Raw genomic sequence first — 20335 nt, forward strand, 5'->3', positions numbered from 1 at the left:
AAAAAACATATTTATTTTTATTAAAAAACATTTTCTTAGTGTTTATTTTCTTTTGAGAGAAAGAGACAGAGCATGAGCCGGGGAAGGGCAGAGAGGGACGGAGACACAGGATCCGAAGCAGGCTCCAGGCTCTGAGCTGTCAGCACCGAGCCTGAGGCGGGGCTCGAACTCACAGGCTGTGAGATGACCTGAGCTGAAGTTGGATGCTTAACTGGCTGAGCCACCCAGGTGCCCCAAACCATATCTATTTAAGACGTTGTTGCTAAGGTTTTCTATTTCTGGTAATGGAACACTTTCCTAAATGATAATATCAATAAGACTGAAGGGATACTCTTGAGAGATTTTTGTCTAGTGGAGGAAGATGGACATGTAAACAAATCGAGGCATTTGTAGAACACTTGTTTGTGGTACCCTGTACAGGGTGAGGTAATGGACCCCATCAAGGAATCCCTAGTTAGATACTGGTTTCTGGCTTACATGGTTAGGTGGATGACTGCCCCACTAACTGAGATAAAAAAAAAAACAACAACAACAAAAAAAAAAAACCCTAGGAGGTGGAGCTCATTTGTGGGGCAAATAGATTAGTTCTTTATTGGGCATGTGGGTTTTAGGTACCTGTAGGGATCCAGGGGGAGGGATCCAGAGATAGGAGGGTGTTTGGATCTGAACACAGGGAAGATTGCCCTGGAGTACAGAATAGGTGTCATCGGTGTGCTCGTGAGTGAAGCCTGAGAGTTTACGTGTTTTGAATTCTTGTATCAGGCTTTATGCTGAGAGCTTTGTCTTATTACCATCCCCGTCATCATCCATTCCACAGCTAACATTTACAGAGCACTTAATACATGCCAGTTTCACTAGTAAGTGCTTTATCTGCATTATCTCATTCAGTTGTCACTGCAAGAAAAGGAAGTACCAAGAAAGGGAAGTACCGTTCCAATTTTAGTTATAATTGAAGATTAGAGAAATTAAGTAACCTTGCCCCAGGTCATACTGCTGGTGGGTCGTGAAACCAGAAACACCTAAGGAGTTTGTAGAATGAGAGAAGAGGGCAAAGACAGAGAGCCATGAGGACATCAACATATTTTTGGTTCTTTAAATTTTTTTAAATTAAAAAATAATTTTCTAATTAAAAAAATTAAGGTATCAAAAACATTTAAGGTATCATGTGTATTGGATGTTATGGACAACTTATAAGTGTACAGCTCAGTGACATTTTAAAATGTGAACATGCCATTGTAATAGCCTGCTATCCAGATGGAGAAATAGAACATTACCAAAAAAAAAAACACAAAAAACAAAAAAACAAAAAAAAAACCAAAAAAAAAAAAAACAACCCAAATAACGACAAACTTTACTAACACTCCAGAAGCATTCTTTTTTTTTTTTCCCTCCAGAATCATTCTTTACACTACTCCCTCATCATTGCCTGCCCCCCACCCAAAGGTAACCTCACCTTTGACTTCTTTCTTCACGATTAGTTTTGCTGTAAATATCAACATTTAAGCTGTGGGAAAGGAAAGATGGGCTTAAAAAGGTGACAGAAAAACTGGCCAGAGAAATGGGAGAATGTCAAGAGAGCTCGCCCGTCTTTCACTTTCACTAGCGCACACCAAGCGGAATCTAGCGATACAAAGTGGCAGTGATCTTGGAAAAATCCTCTTTGGTAGCAGTGGGAATTCTAGCAAGATAAAATTCGTGGAGTAGTTGGTAGTGACAGATGTAGTAGCAACTGTATTCCCGGGTCAGTGGAGTTGGTAAGGCACGCTGTAGCATCTCGTTTGGTGGCGGCAACAGCAACGGAGCAGCTAGGAGAGCGGTAAGGTGAATTCTTTGGCATGATTTGGGGTGGCTTTCCTTATGATGTGTCCTCCAAGTTGAATTCTTAAGGCTCTCAACAATTTTGTGAGCTACCCAATATAATCTATTATCCAATATATTCTCTTACTAGGTCGAGAGAACAACTTTGCAATTGTGAAAAGCTATTGGTTGCCTACCTAATGAACAACGAATTCATCCCCTTGTCTTTTTTGAAACAGACCCCCCCCCACTTTTTATCCCCCCCCCCCCCAGGACACATGTGCCCAGCCCCAGGGGAATAAATCACTATTGATCTACCTCCGTGCCACGTAGGTAACATCATCCTTTTCGCCAACATATATTACCTCTCATTTTCACAACAATCCCGCAAGGCAGGTACTATTGTTTCCATTTTACCGGTGGGAAAACCCAGGCTCAGAGGAGTGGCAGATTTTGAACATAGATCTGACTCCATAGCTCCTTACAGTGCACTACTCCCTAACTCGTCTATGGGCAAATTTGCACATTTTTTATGATTCTGGTTGTGAGTATTCTACTTTTCTATTGTACCTATCAGAGCGCCCTGTATGTAGGCTTCCTTGCTCATCATCCGTGATAATCTGGAAGTCCTTAGGGCGACTAAGTACCCCTTAGGAACAGCTCCTAATGACTTCTAGGCACCCCCTCAACTCACCAGAAGTGTGTCTAATGATTCCCAAGACCTTCTCCCCCGCCCCAAGAGCTGCTCTTAATGACCCCCAAATCCCTGCTCATTGAGAAACTGCTTTTTAATGACTCTAAGGACATCCCACCTCGGAGCTCTTTTCCTTTCAGGAACTGCCCCCTTCAGGAAATGTCTCGGTTTGCGGGAGGGCGAGGGGTTCCCCATGATACGGGACTTACAGTTTTAAAAACCAAGGCAGTCTCGTAAAATGGGACAAGTTGGTCACCCTATCAGAAATTGCTTGATCTCGGAAGATTAGGCTCCCAGCGCACTTCTACCTTAGGCAAGGGTCTCACCCTAAAAAGACTCTGCCCCACCCTTTCGTTAGTAACATCCTACAATAATCTCACTGCCTCTACCTTTGCCGACCATCCTATTTCCAGGCATTCGCCTCTTTCAATTCTGATTAGCTCTGGGCGGCCAGAAGCGCGCCTATGATTGGCCAGCCCCGTAATCCAGCCGAGATGCTCAGTGGCCGCAGTCCCGAGTGGTACAGCGTTTCCTCCTGGCAACAGCCCGACCCAGCGCTCATAGGCTGAGCAGATTGATATGCCCTGACTTGGGCTACTGCAGCGCGTGCTCATTGGCTGTTTGAGGAGTGATAGCGTCCCTCAGATTGGTTGACGCTGTACGGCTGCGCAGAGGCCGACTTTCTAGAGGAGGCGGAGCTTCGCCCTTCGCCGGCTGAAAAAGCAGTAGATACGGCTAGTGGCGACAGCAGGAGCCCAGCATTAGCCCTGCCGGGGCGGTGGGCTTTAGGTAGGAACCACAGGGTTTTGGAATCCTTTAGGTTTGTTGCTGCTGTAGCCGTGACCGTGAGCTCCAGTGGGGGAGGGGCGGGGTTGCCGTCAGCGGTGAGTGAAAGGCATGGTTCTTGGCCAATGGGAACAGGAGCTTCTAATATGGGTCCTAAGATTGGTCCTTTCTAATCTCTTATGGCCAATGCACGTCGGGAAGGGAGGCGGGTGTCTTAGGCCTTATTTTCTTCTTCCTGCGGCCGGGCCTCACTCGCCTAGGCGGCGGGGCCGGGAGGGGCTGGCCCTCTATGCGGTGAGGATCGGGGACCTTGGGAGCGGGGGCTACCTTGGGAGTGGTACCCGCGGGGGTGGCTGCGAGGGGAGGGGGCGGGAGTTAGAGGTGGTTGTTAGCAACAGCGACCTTTATTGAGTTATTAGGTACAGGGCCTAGTGCTTAGGGTTTCGCTTGCATCATCTGAGTTAATCACAGCAACCCTGCTGAGCAGGGAGGTTGGGATCCCCATTTTACAGGTGGGGAAACTGAGACTTGGGCAACTCATACAGTCAAGGTCACACAGCTACCGAATAGCAGAGACCGGATCTGTATTCAGAGTTGTTTTGATCCCGGAGCCGGTGCTCTGAAACTACTCGGCTTTGTTGCTGGATGGGGGAAATGAAGGAGTCAAGGAACAAGAGCTTTCCCCAGGGAGTAGATTGGGGGAAGGGAATCCTAGGGTTGAAAAAGGGAGTGAGCAACTGAAGTGGGGGCGAGGAAATCAGTTATTCAATAGGTACCGAGTGCCTACTCTGTGCCGTGCATTGTTCTAGGTTGTAGGCATAACAAAGATGACCAAGTCCAGAGGCAGGTGAAGCCCCATTAGTGGCTTCCAAAGGCCCAGGTGACGGGGCCTAACAGTGTTCACAGGATTGTGTGTTGTTGTCAAATTTGTTGAAGTAAGATATTTGGCATTTTTAAAAAAGAGGGTCCTCAAAATTGATTAAACTTGAGAGGTTCCTCCACACTTGCTTAGTCTAGGTGGAAGTTATGTTGCAGGCAGCATCGAGTAGTGAAGAAGTGCTGGGAGTGCATTGCAGGACTGTGGGGAAATTTCCTGGTATGTAAAAAGATAAACGTAAACCTGCCACGTAAAGTTTTGGTGAGGTGTGTGAAAAGCTCCTGGCCAAGAGCAGACTTTGTTTTTAGAGAAATGGAAGCTTGAGAGATGCGGGTAGTGGCTTTTCTCTCCTATCTTAGATAGTTCTGTGCCCATGAGAGATGCGGGTAGTGGCTTTTCTCTCCTATCTTAGATAGTTCTGTGCCCATGCTGTCTTCCTAGTCTGTTACTAGGTTGCTGGTAGGTTGGAGACAGTTTTCCCTTCTGAGCTCTCCAGCTCTCTAGGGAACTTGAAGCTGAACTGCCATGGCTTTGGGGCCCAGATTGGGGGAGTTGAGGAGGGAAATGTTTTTGCTTCTGAAGTGGCTCCTTTTGTCTAGTATGCTTGGTTCTTATTCAGCTGGAATAGTCTATTGTGTTATCAGGCAATGGGGATGCACCCACTTAGTTGAAGGCCTCATCTAGAAACACAATATTTGACCTTTTCCAGTCAGTTTGAGGCTTGCCCTGTATTGCCAGGTTATTGCCCATTTAAATTTTGTCCTTTGAATTCTGGGTATGGTACAGTTGAACTAGTCTCTAGTTTGATCTCATGTAATACTGCTGAAATTACATTTTGGTTTAGATATGAGAAGTTTCACTTTAGGGTTTTAAAAACTAGTATCTGTACTTTTTACCTCTTAAACTTTGTAATCTTGTAGCCAAGTAACTGTCTTTAGGAATCTAGAATACTGCTTTAAGCTTTAAGCTGTGACCTAGAAGGAAGCCCAAAGGTTGTTTTTTACATCTGGTTGTAATACATTGTTTAATATACCCCAAAGCAGTTATCAAAGGTGAATAAGGGAGCAACTTGAAAAGATAAGAGTAAAATATGGGCAGGGCAACGATAGTATTGTTAGATAGGATTAACGCTCTAGTAACAGTTTAGCTGAAACAGTGTCTCCATTTAAATGAGATTTGAATACACACAATTTTGATACATCGGATTCTTTTTTCTTTTTTAAGTTTTTATTTATTTATTTTGAGAGAGAAAGCACACAGGTGGGACAGAGACAGAGGAAATCCCAAGCAGGCATTGCACTGAGTGCGGAGCCCAATGCAGGGCTCAAACTCCTGAACCGTGAGATCGTGACCTGAGCTGAGTGTTGGACGCTCAACCCACTGAGCCACCCAGGTGCCCTAATGCATCCGATTCTTTTAGATTCTTTTAAATATAAACTTTTCTATCTGTATTTTTGTTCATTTAAATAACCTATGTAGAGGCAGATTCCAGGTGTGAGGTCTTAATGCTTCTTCAGAATTTCTACATCTTTTACTGTTTCAGCCCTGACATTCCCAGCATTTTTTTTTCTTTTTCAAGTTCTATTTACATTCCAGTTATTTAACATACAGTGTAATATTTGTTTCAGGTGGAGAATTCACATACAACATCCAGTGCTCATCCCAACAAGTGCCTTCCTTAATTCCCATCACCCACCCTCCTTGACATTCCCAGCATTTAACTCTAATTACATTTTATATGATTTTATGTTCTTAATGTATTTCTTCAGGTTCCTGTCTGACCAGAGTGACTTCAAAAAGGAGGGAAAATGGCTTCAGAATCTGAAACTCTGAATCCCAGTGCTCGGATAATGACTTTTTACCCGACCATGGAGGAGTTCCGGAACTTCAGTCGATACATGGCCTACATTGAATCCCAAGGAGCTCATCGGGCTGGGCTGGCCAAGGTGAGGGTGGGTGGGATTGGTCCACGGAGCTTTTGTGACCAACCGGGCAGCAGCAGAAATCTTTCCTAAAGGCAGGGTGTGGAGTATATACTTCCTATTTGCAAGTTAATTCCTTTTGTTAACATCTGAAGCACCTTTTAAGTTGGAGGAGAGCTTGGAGTCTTTAAAGGGCCGTGTAGAGCTAGTGTCCCCGGGCCAGCTGCTGTGGTGCTTCCATTCTCTTGGTGGAGATGGGTGCTTTAGTGTTTGCACTCGAGGGCTTATGCCATCCACCTTCTCTTGTTCTCATTTCAGTCTCATCCAGTACTCTAATAGCAGGTTGGGTTCTCTTGCGCACTTTGTTAGATTAAGAAAATGAACTCTTCAGCCTCCTCTCTTGGTGCCCAGAGGAGATGCTGAGCTGAGAATGAGTATTACTCATCTTTGGTCACTGCAACTAGGCAGCTAGTTGGTGGCTGAACTGGATCAGGGTTAGCACAGCAGTGTGACTCGCTATGTTGGGGTGAGTGTGGTTAAATCAGAGTCACTTTGTAGTAAAATTGGCTGGTTGGATAGCAGCCTACCCACGTCCTGGACTATGAGCAGCTTGTTGGATTTCTGATCTCTGTGTTTCCTGTGTTCCCTACAGGTTGTTCCTCCAAAGGAGTGGAAGCCCCGGGCGTCCTATGATGATATTGATGATCTGGTCATTCCTGCCCCCATCCAACAGTTGGTGACTGGGCAGTCTGGCCTCTTTACTCAGTACAACATACAGAAGAAAGCCATGACTGTTCGAGAGTTCCGCAAGATAGCCAATAGTGATAAGTGAGTGAAAACACGTTCCTTCCCACCTGCCATAGCATCTAGGAGCTAACGTCTCATCTTCATAGCTGTCTCCTAAGACTGCTGCCGTGACGCTGAAGAGCACTTTTCTCAGCTCTAGCTTGTCTCCCTTTCTGCTCTTTTTATGGAAGCATTCCTACTCTCAGTACTGTGTCGCAGTCTAAACGCGTCTGTGTCCTTACCTAAAGTAATCCCATTGTTCTTCCATCAGAAGCAGAATCATTTTCTGACCCTGGTAAGTTGCAGAGTTGCAAAGGAGAGTGTTGGAGTTGGTTCAAAAGGAGTTTTTGCCAGATGTCTTAACACCTGCTTATCGAAAAGTGGCCTCAGTAGTTTATTCTCTTCCTTCTGGGTCCTTCTGTGTTTTATCATGCTCAAATTCCTCACTACCCATCCAGCAGCTATCTCTTTTCCATTTTGACATGACAGAATGTGAATAAACTGTCAAGCCGTTTGCTATTTTCTGTCTCCATTCTTCATCATCCATACGTGCTGATTGATCTGTTAGAAACATCTTTGTTTAGGCCTGCTGTTTTCATTTGTTTTCTGTTTATAATATTTAGCTTCATTTGACCTCACATTTGGAATGAATTTTGTGGTTCCCTCGTTGAGCTCTGACTGTTCCTTCTTAATTCTCTCTCTTGGACTTTCTCCTTTCCAATGGTATTCCTCAATTTTGATTCCTTCCTTCTCTCTTGCTTTTTTTCCTGAGCCCTTTTGATCTGTGCATGTCATGACTTCAGCCAGTCAGACATTATATTTTGTCTTTTCTGTGCATGAGCCCAGAGCTAGATCTGTAGCTGGCCAGTCTTCACGCTCCTGGGGGCGTCCCTTCCTGTGCTTTATTCATTGCTTTGTCTCACATCAGATCTTGTTCTATTTCTATGCTTTGCCTTCTTTTCCTTTGACTTCGCACAATTCAAAATGTGGTTTTCCAGTTTTATTGACAGCTTAACTCTTTAGAAAAAATTTTTTTAATATTTATTTATTAATTTTTTGGGGGGGAGAGAGGACGTGAGCAGGGGAGGGGCAGAGAGAGGGACACACAATCCGAGCTGTCAGCACAGAGCCTGACGCTGGGCTCGAACCCACAAATTGAGATCATGACCTGAGCTGAAGTCGGACGTTCAACTGACTGAGCCACCCAGTTGCCCTGGCGGCTTAACTCTTAAAAACCTCTGTATTGCTGACTCACCTGCTGTCTAATGAGTGAATTTATGTAAGAGCATGTTGAAGAAGAGCGACATGCTCTGCACAGGAAAGGCTGTGCCGTCCTTTCTGTCTGGTTTCTAGCTGTGCGCTGGGGCCAGGGCCCCCTGCTTTCAAGCTCACATGGGGTTCCACCAGAGGCCTCAGCCTCCTGTATCCAGTCTCTCTTCTCAAAAATGGTAGGTCTTTCAGGATACCTCTTTTCTTTTTAAATTAGCCAGTCCTGTCTTTTCCCTTTACCTGAGATGCAACAAATTCTTACCCTTGATTTCTTACCTGCTTGGTCAGCTAGCTTTAAGAAAACCCAGCAGGTAAAAATCTAAGTTTATAAAGCAGAGCAGTTGAAGGTGGAAGAGTTACTTCTATTTCAAAGGGAATTCAGGGATCCTAAACTTTGATCATTCAATAGTTTGAAGTTAAAATGGTTAAAATGTAAGGCCGCATTTAAAGTAAGATTTTTTTTTTCCCCACCCAGCCCATTGTCTCCACAGTTTGTCTTGGGTCTTTGCTTCTACTCTTTATCCATTCATAATATTTTCTTGCCATTTGATTTATAATGTGCATTTTCAAATATCTATTCAATTTACACATTATTCTTTTTAAAATTGCTATGTAATCTTAAGGGGTTTGAATTTTTAAAAAGATTTTGGAGTAAATTCTCAGTATGTGATAATTGAGCTAAAGAATATAGATATTTTTAATGTCTATATAGAGATATAGACATCTATATATAGACAGCTGTGTACGTGTATGTGCATATATAAAAATATCTTTTTAAAAATATCTTTCTTAAACATTTGATTTGCAAAAATCTACATTTTTAAGAATTTTATTTTTTTATTAAAATACTTTGTTTTTGGGTGTGATTATTTGAGTTAGTCACTGCATAGGGTGGTGGGAATGTAACAGTGACAATACAGATGAGCTGTCTTGGAGCCACTTCCTTTACAGAGTGCAGTACTGTTCTAGAACCTCATGCTGGCAGGTTTTTGGTTGTCTGTGGATATATAGGGATTTGCAGTTCTTGGTTTCTCCCTGAGTGGCTGGGCCACTCCTGATTCTGGCCAGGATGTTGTTTTTAGTGGTCTCTTGAAAAAGTTGAGAGTATTCTGCTTCTTAGGGAAGATGGGCTTAATGTCTTCATATACGTTACCTTCCTCAGGCCCAGAGCTCAAGGAAGGGATGTGGAGGAAGGTTACTTGTGTAATGGAGCCTCGAAGGCCAAGGTTTTGTGTTGTTTGTTTGAAATGTCTTGTTTTCCCTAGAACGGGATTGTGTCTTGTCCTTTCATAATGCCTGATGAATTTAGTCCTTGTAAAAAAAAAAAAAAAAAAAAAAAAAAAATATATATATATATATATATATATATTTTTTACTTGTTTTTGTTTTTGTTTTACTTTTGAAAGGTACTGTACCCCACGCTACAGTGAGTTTGAAGAGCTTGAACGGAAGTACTGGAAAAATCTCACATTCAATCCTCCAATCTATGGTGCAGATGTGAATGGCACTCTCTATGAAAAGGTGAGACTTCCAGGAAGCCCTCTGCAGCATTTTTGCAATTTAACACAATTTTTACCTGCCCAGCACTTAGTAGGCACCCAGAAGCTGAGTAGGCACCCAGAAGCTGCTTGCTGAGTTGAGTAGTTAAACAAAAGAGTGACCTACCACCAGCTGATGTGCTATGCACACTTAATGGTGGGTATTTTTGCATGTGACTGAATTTTATTTCTCCCACTCTCCATGTGAATTGGGTGATATAGTGTTCTTTGCAAGGGCTGTTAGAATAGTCTGTGGGTGGTAGCCGATGAGTTCTTGAAAGGGTGGGCTCACAGTAAATGAAATGTTGGGGGAGAGGCAGTGTTGTTTCTGCAGAAAAAAGATCACTGACTAATTTAGTGAAAGGGGTATGTATTTAAGAAGAGAAACATTCCGATTTTCAGAACCCTCAAACAGGATTCTTTAGCAGAACCTATTTTAACAACTTGTGTCGGATTGCGGTATAGTGCTTTTCAGAATAAAGAACAGCCTTGGGGCTCCTGGGTGGCTCAGTCGGTTGAGCCTCAGACTTCGGCTTGGGTCATGACCTCGTGGTTCATGGGTTCAGGCCCCTCATTGGGTTCTGTGCTGACAGCTCAGAGCCTGGACCCTGCTCTGGATTCTGTGTCTCCCTCTCTCTGCCCTTCCCTGCTCATGTTCTGTCTTTCTCTCTCTCCCAAAAGTAAATAAACATTAAAAAAAATTTTTTTTAATAAAAAAAGAATAAAAAACAGCCTTAGATGGCATAAGGAAGGAACATTTGGGATTGTTTTTGATAATTAAAAATATCTGTGGAGAATTTTAGGGATTATCACTCACATTAATTGTAATGTTTTTGTAAATTATTGGAAAGGAGTTTGAAAAGATTCTCAAGTTGTCGATGACAATTTATTGAGTGGTGGAAAGTGAAACTTACAGATGTTAAAGGGCAGAAAGATACTGTAAGGATCTGGGATGGGGAGGTACAGAAGCAGGACATAATAATCGAGAACGTATGTATAAGGTGGGCTTCTAGCTGACCATTAAAGTTTTGGAAATGGATTTGGGTGACATTGTAGACTTTTTACTGATGACGCTGCCTAGTGGAAGCTGGGGCTAAACAGTCACAGATTGGGATGGTAAATTCCCATGTTTTGTATTTTTAGTGATTTAGGAGTTCTTTCCTATTTTGACCTCAGTTTCTTTAGTTTCAGATCAAACTCTTCCTCCTGGGGTTAAAAACAGGTGGCTGTCCCCTCCTTATTCATCTTTCACATGCCAGTTTTCTTTACCAAGTGGTATTGGCCTTTTGGAGGTCTGATGGCATCAGCTCTAGCGGTGGCTGTGAAGTGTGAGTGAGGGGGGCTGTGGTCTTCATGTCCAGGCTGTTTTGACATTGTTCCACATCATCATTAGCGGTGACAGGTCACCTGTGACCCCTGCTCTTGTAGGTTCAGAGCCTCAGCTTGTGGGTACTGCAGTTGCCCTCAGCTGTGATTTACTTTGCAGCATGTCGATGAGTGGAATATCGGGCGGCTGAAAACCATCCTGGACTTGGTGGAGAAGGAGAGCGGGATCACCATTGAGGGTGTGAACACCCCGTACCTGTACTTCGGCATGTGGAAGACCTCCTTTGCCTGGCACACTGAAGACATGGACCTGTACAGCATCAACTACCTGCACTTTGGAGAGCCAAAGTCCTGGTAAAGTCGGGTTGCAGTTGGCACCGGGGCTTCTCGCGACGCGGTAGGGCCCCTCGGCTCTAGTGTGCCGAGGCGGCACCTTGGGGTCTTGTTACAATGCACATTCTGGTTCCGTAGGCCTGGGGTGGGACTGGCACTTGACATTTTCCCCAGGTTTTTAAGCTATGAGATGCTGTTAGAGCTCTGGTGCTTAGACCTCTCTTCGAATAGTGAGGCTTCAGAGGGCAGGTCATTTAATACTACTGGATGGAAAGATAAGTTGTCTGAGTTACTGAGAGCTACAGAGGCTCTCCCAGGCTCGCCCACTGCTTTCTGATTTCTTTCTCCGAACAGGCCTGAGGCATTTCTTAGAGGCAGACTTCCAAGACTGGAGTCACTCCTTCAGATGATAGAAAGCTTTCTTTTCCTCATGGAAAAAATATTTGGTGAGCAGCAGTGTGTGCTTAACCCAAGAGGGGATGCAGGGCTACTCCATATATGCTTCCTGCTCTCCAGGATGTTCTCAGTCTAGTTGGGGAGGCAAAGATCTGTTCTCTCCTCTCTCCCTGTGTTGATCCATCTCTCAACCCCAGCATTTCAGTGAAGGTTCTGCATTCGACTGTAGTGACAGAGACATAGGTTATGTGCTGTCACACAGGAGACTGGTCAGGAGAGAGAAGGGGTGAGAGAAGCACCGATGGATACTCTAGATCCTCGTAGGAAGGGTACACAAAGTTGGGGTGGGAATTGGAGAAGCTTCCCTGGAAGAGGTGACCACCAAGCTGAGGCCTAACATGAGGAGGCCTAGCTGGGTGAGACGGTGGCGGGTTTCAGACAGGGAAGACTGAGGAAAGTGTGTCCGGGTGGTTGGAATGACACGTGCAGAGATCCTAAGCTGAGAGGGAGCACGATGTCTTCAGCAACTAGAGGAAGTCCTTTGTGGTTTGGGTGCTGTGTACAAGGATGGATGAGCGAGGAGGCTGACAGGGACACTGTGGGCCAGGTCACGGGGAGTTGTGGAAACCGTATGCACCTTCATTTCCTTTTCCAGCATTTTCAACCACTTCTTTTCCCAGAGGTTTTCCTTTTTTTTCCTAATGCTTTCCAGTTTCTAGTTTTGCGGGGGGGGGGGGGGGGGGACCTTCTGAGCCTGTGTGGACCCCCTGATTGCTGTCCCATAACCTTTCTTAGATGGCTAGACTTCTAGAATCTGTAAAAATAGCTTTTGTGCTTTCCTTCCATTTATTCCCAAGTTCCCTGAGATTGGATTTTCACTCTCCTGTAGAGAGAAGATTTTCTAGTTATTACATACACTCTTTTTAGATCATCTAAAGTGGGACCTCCAGAGACTTCTGGGCAAGGTTGCCTGATGGATCCCAAGGTCCTTTGGGTGACCAACATTTTTCTCCACTCTCCATCTGTTTTGTTTGGTAGTGAAACTATTTGGGATGGGAAGTTTCTGTTGTCGTGGAATGATCTTTATAATCAATTATAATGGTTAAAATAGACAACTGTGAGTTCAGAATACAATAAAGTTTAACAGTTTTGCAAAATTTTATTTTTTTATTATTTTTTAAGATTTCATTTCATTTTATTTTATTTTTTTATTTTGAGAGAGAGAGAGAGCAAGGGAGAGGGGCAGAGGGAGAGAGAATCTTAAACAGGCTCTGCACTGAGTTTGGCTCAGTCCCACAACTGTGAGATCATAACCTGAGCCGAAATCAAGAGTCAGACGCTCAACCGACTAAGCCACCAGGCACCTCAGTTTTGCAAAAATTTTACGTAGTTACAGGTGTTTTTTTTTTTTTTAAATAGTTTCTGTGGTGTCCTGCTACCCTGTGGGGTGGAAGGATAATTAATTATTGGGTAATCAGTGTAGCTGTCACAGAGATGATGTGAAAATGGGGTCAGCAGCAGATACAGGGCCGGGTCTCTAGTATCAAATCCATTTTTCCCATTCACCATTCCTCCTCCATCCTGTCCCAGTTAGGCTTTCAGCCTCCACCAGGAGCACTTTAATGCTATCCTTTAAAAAAATTTTTTTTTATTGCTTCAGCATTATAAAGGAGAACAAGGCTGGTTGCATACTCTAAATTCTGGCTTATGGTAAACATTCAGTGAAAGTCTCGGTAAATGAATGAATATTAGAGAAATAAATTCACTTGTACCTTGTGGGCTCCTCTCCCCAAAGTCCAATATGTCATTTCTCCAGACTCCTTTCCCGTTTTTGTGGTTGGGAGCTGTTTTGAGAGTGGGGATGAGCCCCTTAGGTCCTGAAGGGTGCTCTCCTCAGCATCCAGTGCTTCTATGTGATTGCAGGTACTCTGTCCCCCCGGAGCACGGAAAGCGGTTGGAGCGCCTTGCCAAAGGTACTGTCTCTCTTCCCTGTGCCTGCTCAGACGCTGAGACCCTGTGAACTGCACTAATTGCTCTAAAATGTCCGTGCTCTGCGGTCAGATTTGTTATGTGTCCTTTCACAGGCCTCCATGTAGGTGATAAGCTACACTGCCAGAGTGGTTACCCTAGCAGAGCAAATAAAAATCTGGAAACTTCCTCCATTTGTCCTGGGAAGGGACTAAGTAATTCTTAGACAGTCTCTGTCTCAGTTTTATCAAGCATGGGTTTATTTGACCACGGAGAGTATACCCGTCATCCTGGGTCTGGTTCTTCTGCCAGAAACCTAAAGGTTAAAATTGAATTTTTGTGCTTTGGTTCTTTTAAGTGGACTTTAATAGATTTGTACCTCTAGAGGGCCAATTTCAAGAGAGTTTGGGTATTCTGTGCTGTAGATGTGTTACTAACAAAAGATTGAGGGATAGAGTAGGAGCAAGGTCCTAAATAGTTGCAAAGCTCTCTTTAAGCACAAGGCGGGTTGGGTGATCTCAGTCTCCCTAACAGAATTTGATTACCCAGGTAAGCCATTGGAGAGCCCGGAGGCTCACTGTAGAATCAGGATTGGCCCGAAGCTAGAAGGATCTGTGGAGATCCTGTGCTGATTTATCCTCCTGACACAGCCAGATGAGATGCACAGGTGTGCAGTGGCTGCAGGGCTGCAGAGCTGGTGTGGAGCAGTGTGTTCACCTGTGCCCATTTTCAACGAAACAGGCTTTTTCCCTGGAAGTGCTCAAAGCTGCGAAGCTTTTCTCCGCCACAAGATGACTTTGATTTCCCCTTTAATGCTGAAGAAATATGGAATTCCCTTTGACAAGGTGAGCTGACTTTACATATGGCGTTAGGCTTACAAGGAAGGCAGCCACCCTTTTCGGTCTGTTTCACAGAGGGGCTTTATTCTGGTTCATCTCTCTGTACCAGGCGTGGGCCAGAGGTAACCCATTTAGCAATACTTGGATCCAAGGATGTTAAAGGTGGAGGTTCTATAGCTTCCCGGTGCCAGAGGAGAGTCACATCCCCTAGAACATTGTTAACTTCGGGGAATGGTCAGTTACAGTGTTGGGGTCTGATATGGTCAGGCTTCGCGTCTTACAAAGACCCTGGTGGTCTTACGACTTATGCTGGGTTGTGAAGCTGCAGCCGAGCTCTGAGTTCCAGTCCGTTAGATTTCAGCCATTTGATGCAGCTGGTTCAAGTCTGCTCTTGTTCAGGTGACTCAAGAAGCTGGAGAATTCATGATCACTTTTCCTTATGGTTACCATGCCGGCTTTAACCATGGCTTCAACTGTGCGGAGTCCACCAATTTTGCTACCCGGCGGTGGATTGAGTATGGCAAACAAGCTGTGCTGGTAAGTCTGTTTGATTGCTTTCTGTAACGCCATGACTGAAAATGTCTGGTGAGCAAATTCTTGTTAGATACACTGGCTGGTGATTAGAACATTCTTTGAACTGCTGGAATTCAGAAACAGACTGACAGGGCTGTGCCAAAGAGCTAGTATGTTGCGTTCATACAGAAATTAGAAGAATTTGTTCAGGTTTGGGATGCGTAAGGTGAGGTTTCCATGCTTGAAGTCCATTTGAGCATGAAGACCACACCCACGCACATGGCTGTTTCTTGCTTTGGCCACTCTGGGATTTCTCCGTTGAGAAATTCTTAGGGTTAGGGAAGCAAGCAGGGCTGGACGTTTGGCAGGGAGCAGACTCGCTTATGTGGTCCTGGCTTGGATATGTCTCAGAGGGACGGTGGATGTGGAGCATCCTGGGTCGAAGTGCAGAGCCTCACCTCCAGCATTTCTTTATGCATCCTAGTTCGTGCCCAGGTGGGCTCACCCCAGCGCTGCACATTGCTCTCTGCTTTTTCCCCTGCTTCCCTCCATGCTCGAAGGCTCTGCAAGGACAGTATGGCCTCAGCCTGTGAACGCAAACAGTTTGGCTTTCAATTGTCTTGTGTCTTTTGCACTTGGAGGGAGGAGATGGGATGTGGGAGTCGCACGGAAGCCGTTAAAGAGTGTTGACTGGAGCTCTCCTGGTTCCCTGGGATAGTGCTCCTGTAGAAAGGACATGGTGAAGATCTCCATGGATGTGTTTGTGAGGAAGTTCCAGCCAGAAAGGTACAAACTTTGGAAAGCGGGGAAGGACACCACAGTTATCGACCATACTCTGCCCACGCCAGAAGCAGCGGAGTTTCTTAAGGAGAATGAACTGCCTCCAAGAGCCAGAAACGAGGAGGAGTGTCCAGAGGAGGATGGCATGGAAGGGATTGAGGATGGAGAGGAGGGTGACTTAAAGAGAAGGTAACCCAACAGTCCCCTGGGCCCAGCTCCCCCCAGTTTAAGGGAGGGGTGTCTGGCAACTTCCATAACCTGCCAGGAGGCTGTTTCTAAGTGGGGTGTTGGAGCCACAGCGGAGGGAACTTTCTTCTTGGTAAAGGCTCCAGAATCCCCAGAGCAAGGGCATTCAGGCTATTTCTTACAGCTGTCACCCAAGAATGATCACCTCTGTATGCGGGCCTGTAATTGGCTGGAGCAGAGGTCGCATGAGAGAGCATGGCTCCCTCTGAGCCAGAAAAGCCACATTTTCTCCTTACCATATGAGACATTTTTTAAAAAGGAGAGTATGGTGGTGGGAATGAAACTCGCAAGGGCAGGGGGTGGTGTGAGTGAAGTTGGCCAGCGCCTTTGGTGTCTGAGCCAGAGGATCTGGGCCACATGGAGGAGGAAGGAACATTTGTGGGGTACCTGCTGTGTGCCAGGTGCTCTGCATACCTTCAGCTTCACATCACATCTTTGAGGAGGATGGTGATACTCCTATTTTCCATTGGGTGGAACAGGCTCAGAGAGGTGAAGTCCCTTGTCTCTTCTGCAGATAAGAGAGGGGACTGAAGCGTGACGCATGGTAGACAGACCCTGGCCATTCACTCATTTGGGGCTGTGTGTGAATACGTATGTAGGTAAATGAACTTGCGGCCCCTTAAAAAGTTGGCTCTCCTTCTTGCAGCCTAGCCAAGCATCGTATAGGGACAAAGAGGCACCGAGTTTGTCTTGAAATACCCCAGGAGGTGAGTCAGAGCGAGCTCTTCCCCAAGGAGGAGCTGAGTACGGGACAGTACGATATGACGGAGTGCCAGGCTGCCCTCGCTCCCGTGAGGCCCACCCACAGCTCCGTGCGGCAAGTCGAAGACGGCCTTCCCTTCCCAGGTTAGTTGGTTATATTTTCCCCAGAGATGTAACTGCGTTCTGTTCTGAGTTGGATGCCATGTTGAGTGCAGGGTCACAGATACGGAAAAGTGGGGAGGTGGGTCTGTGAGGACAGAGTGTCAGTGGAGTGTGAGAATTGGTGTGAGAAGGCCTTTGGATAGGGACATGAGGGATGAGGGGTGGAAGGTAGGGGAGTCCCTCTCCCTCTACCTGCAGACGCTGAAGGTTGGTGAAGTGACAGTGAACCGGCTCTTAAGAGAGAGGTTGGGAGCTTTCCAGGTCGGCAGGGAGTGGGGGCACATAGAAGGGGCGCCCAAAGGGGAGTAGCAGGGGTGATGGTGTGCAGGTGTGGAAGCACGTGAGCTTTCTTGGCTGTAATTTGGGAAGTTGGCATTGGTGTCCTGTAATTTGAAGATAAGGGTGGGAAGGGCTGTGCTAGCAGATGAGGCACGAGAATAGGAGTGAGATGGTGTGTGGACTGGCTGCCGTCTTGGAGTTTGCGCACGTCGGGGCTTGAGGGGCCACTTGTATTTTGGGAAGGAAGCGACGTCAAATGAGGCGTGGTGGAGCAGTCACTGGGAGTTGTTGCGGACAGACTTGTTGGGGGGTCTCGCGTCAGTCTCAGGTGAGGCTTGGAGCGTCTGTACTGAGGGTGCCCTGGTGTGTCTGCAGACATCTGGATGGCACCTTGGATGGGGACCTGGGGCTGGGCTCTCTCTGTTGAAATTTTCTTAAAAAGAAGTTTTTTTTTAATGTTTTTATTTATTTTTGAGACAGACAAAACGTGAGCAGGGGAGGGGCAGAGAGAGAGGGAGACACAGAATCGGAAGCAGGCTCCAGGCTCTGAGCTGTCAGCACAGAGCCCGATGCAGGGCTCGAACTCACGGACTATGAGATCGTGACCTGAGCTGAAATCGGACGCTTAACTGACTGAGCCACCCAGGAGCCCCTCTCTGTTCAAATTTTCTAGCTTGAGGTCACCAGGTCTCTGCTGAGCTCAGGCCTTTGTTTCCTGCAGGAGACTTCTGAGGAAACAGCAGCTGTCACTTACTGAGTGTCTGCTGCATGCCGGCCTAGGCCCCCATCGTAGACACAACCGTGGAGATAGGTGGTAGACGGCTTGCATTCCACAGGACAGAACTGGAGGCCCGGCGTGGCTGAGCGGTCAGCCCCAGATCGCACAGTGACCCTGGAGGTGACAGAGCCAGAATATGACGCCAGGCCTCACTTGCCACCCACGTTCCTTGTGACGTGCCACTTTGCTTTTCAGTAGCTTCAGACATGCAGGAGGAAGTTGGCTCTGGCCAATGTGTATGTGTGTTTCAGATTATTCTGACTCCACGGAAGTCAAATTTGAAGAGCTTAAAAACGTCAAACTGGAAGAAGAGGATGAGGAGGAAGAGGAGGAACAAGAAGCGGCTGCCTTGGATCTTTCTGTGAATCCTGCCTCTTTAGGGGGACGCCTTGTCTTCTCAGGTTCCAAAAAGAAATCATCTTCTAGCCTGGGCTCCAGTTCTTCACGGGATTCTATTTCTTCCGACTCAGAAACCAGTGAGCCTCTGGCCTGCCGAGCCCAAGGGCAGTCGGGAGTTCTCACTGTGCACAGCTATGCCAAAGGGGATGGCAGGGTCACCGTGGGAGAGCCCTGCACCAGGAAGAAGGGTAGTGCCACCGGAAGTGTCAGTGAGCGGGAGCTGGCAGAGGTATGGGCCCTGGGCGGCACTCGTGGGGGAGGAGCCACCCTGGCAGGGGTCCCGTGGAGGGCAGGGAGTCTGGGGGCCAGGAAGTGCTTCTGCAGGTGTCCAGGATGGCAGGGGAGACCCCCAGAATGGACCTTCAATCTGCAGTGTCCGGCAGAAAGCCAAGTGGCGTTGGGTCCCTTCCAGTTTGCTCTTTGCTGGAAATTCCTTTTCGCTTGCCCCTGGGTGACAGTTGCAGAGAATTGCAGCCTTAGTGACAGCTGCAGATGTATAGCTATCAGGCGTGCCCTCTGAGCCTCCTTGCCCTAGAGCATGAGGGTTATGGCCCTAGTGCTTGCAGCCCAGATGTTCGTCTGTTAGGGACAAGGTGGTCTTCCTTACTCTAAAATTCAAGGTTTTTTTCCTTACAAAATTTTTTTTTTCCCCAGTGTTTATTTTTGAGAGCAAGAGAGTACAAGTGGAGATGGGGGTGGGTAGAAGGAGAGGGAAAGAGAGAATCCCAAGCTGGCTCTGCACTGTCAGCCCAGAGCTATGACGCAGGGCTCGATCCCGTGACTGTGAGATCATGACTTGAGCGGAAATCAAGAGTTGGACACCCAATGGGTTAAGCCACCCCGGTGTCCCCTTTTTCTTACAAATCTCCGCTGCCGTGTAGTTGCCTGGAGGGATTCTCCCTCCACTCCCCCCATACGTTCCTCATCTTCAAGTGCAGCATTGTTGACAGAACATCCTCTCAGAGACCAGAATGAATTCCCAAAGCTGTAAATGTGAACGTTTGTTCAGGCTTCCTTCTAGAACATGTTGTCATCAAAAGCTGTTCTCTGTTTTGTGTAAAAAGGCTCTTGGTGGATCTGAGTGGGATATAGCAGAGCTGTGTTGAATGCAGCCAGACTCATGCCTACCCGAGTGACCTGCTCTTACTCCCCAGCCTCACGGCTTATGTGGGTCAAGTTGCAGCCGTGAGGCGGGGGGTGGAGGTGTGGGGGTGGGATGGGGTTAGTGGCAGATGGAGGTCAGTGCAGAAAGGTTTCATTTATTCCCCATTTCCTTACTTTGGTCTTCTAAAAGTTTTTATTATGAAACTTTTATTTTTCATTTAAAAAAAATTTTTAAGGTTTATTTCTGAGAGAGACACAGAAGCGGGGAGCTTCTCTGTGTCACAGAGAGACACTGAGAGCGGGGGAGGGGCAGAGAGAGAGGGAGACACAGAATCCTAAGCAGGCTCCAGGCTCTGAGCTGTCAGCACAGAGCCCGACACGGGGCTCGAACTCACAGCCAGCACGATCATGACCTGAGCTGAAGTCGGCTGCTTAACTGACTGAGCCACCCAGGCACCTGTATTATGAAACATTTTAAAAGTATACAGATAGAATAACCATCACCAATTGTTTACATATACTCATTGTCTCTGAATGTTCACTTTTGGCGTATTGGCTTTCTCTTCTCTTGGCTGAAGTGCTGACCCTGAGTACATATTATAGTCCTTCTAGTTTTCCCAGGAGTCCCTTTTTGTGGTCGGTTTGTCCCTTGTCTTGAATACCCGCGTAACTTTCCTTTCTGCCTTCCCTCAATATCAGGGCTCAGTTTCTGTAGCTCTCCTTTCCCCTGTGCGTGTCCCTCCCTCCATCTGGGTGGGAGCAGGCAGGCAGATAAGCTGAGGATCACGTCTCCTTCTCACTGCTTCCAGTAGTTGTTGTCTGCTCTCCTGTGGCAGCTTCC

The 20335-nt window shown here is 46.4% G+C and overlaps 1 protein-coding gene across 4 annotated transcripts in view; it reads left to right on the forward strand.

Moving 5' to 3' along the window:
• Window positions 1–3131: 3131 nt before the first annotated feature.
• Window positions 3132–20335, forward strand: part of KDM4A (lysine demethylase 4A) — a 46393-nt gene continuing 29189 nt past the window's right edge. For 2 of the 4 annotated variants that reach the window (XM_006934673.3, XM_045035683.1), the window contains exons 1-11: window positions 3445–3571; window positions 5924–6100; window positions 6729–6904; window positions 9538–9652; window positions 11156–11349; window positions 13648–13697; window positions 14434–14537; window positions 14931–15068; window positions 15763–16013; window positions 16717–16916; window positions 18243–18619. In XM_006934673.3, coding sequence (XP_006934735.1) covers window positions 5963–6100; window positions 6729–6904; window positions 9538–9652; window positions 11156–11349; window positions 13648–13697; window positions 14434–14537; window positions 14931–15068; window positions 15763–16013; window positions 16717–16916; window positions 18243–18619 — 1743 coding nt within the window. In that variant the 5' untranslated portion in view covers window positions 3445–3571; window positions 5924–5962. Of the gene's footprint in view, window positions 3281–3443; window positions 3572–5923; window positions 6101–6728; window positions 6905–9537; window positions 9653–11155; window positions 11350–11682; window positions 12455–13647; window positions 13698–14433; window positions 14538–14930; window positions 15069–15762; window positions 16014–16716; window positions 16917–18242; window positions 18620–20335 lie in introns of those variants that run through there. The other 2 variants (XM_003989992.4, XM_045035684.1) reach the window with 2 other exon arrangements.

The sequence above is a fragment of the Felis catus genome, chromosome C1 (assembly GCF_018350175.1).
Source record: "Felis catus isolate Fca126 chromosome C1, F.catus_Fca126_mat1.0, whole genome shotgun sequence".
NCBI classification, from domain to species: Eukaryota; Metazoa; Chordata; class Mammalia; order Carnivora; family Felidae; genus Felis; species Felis catus.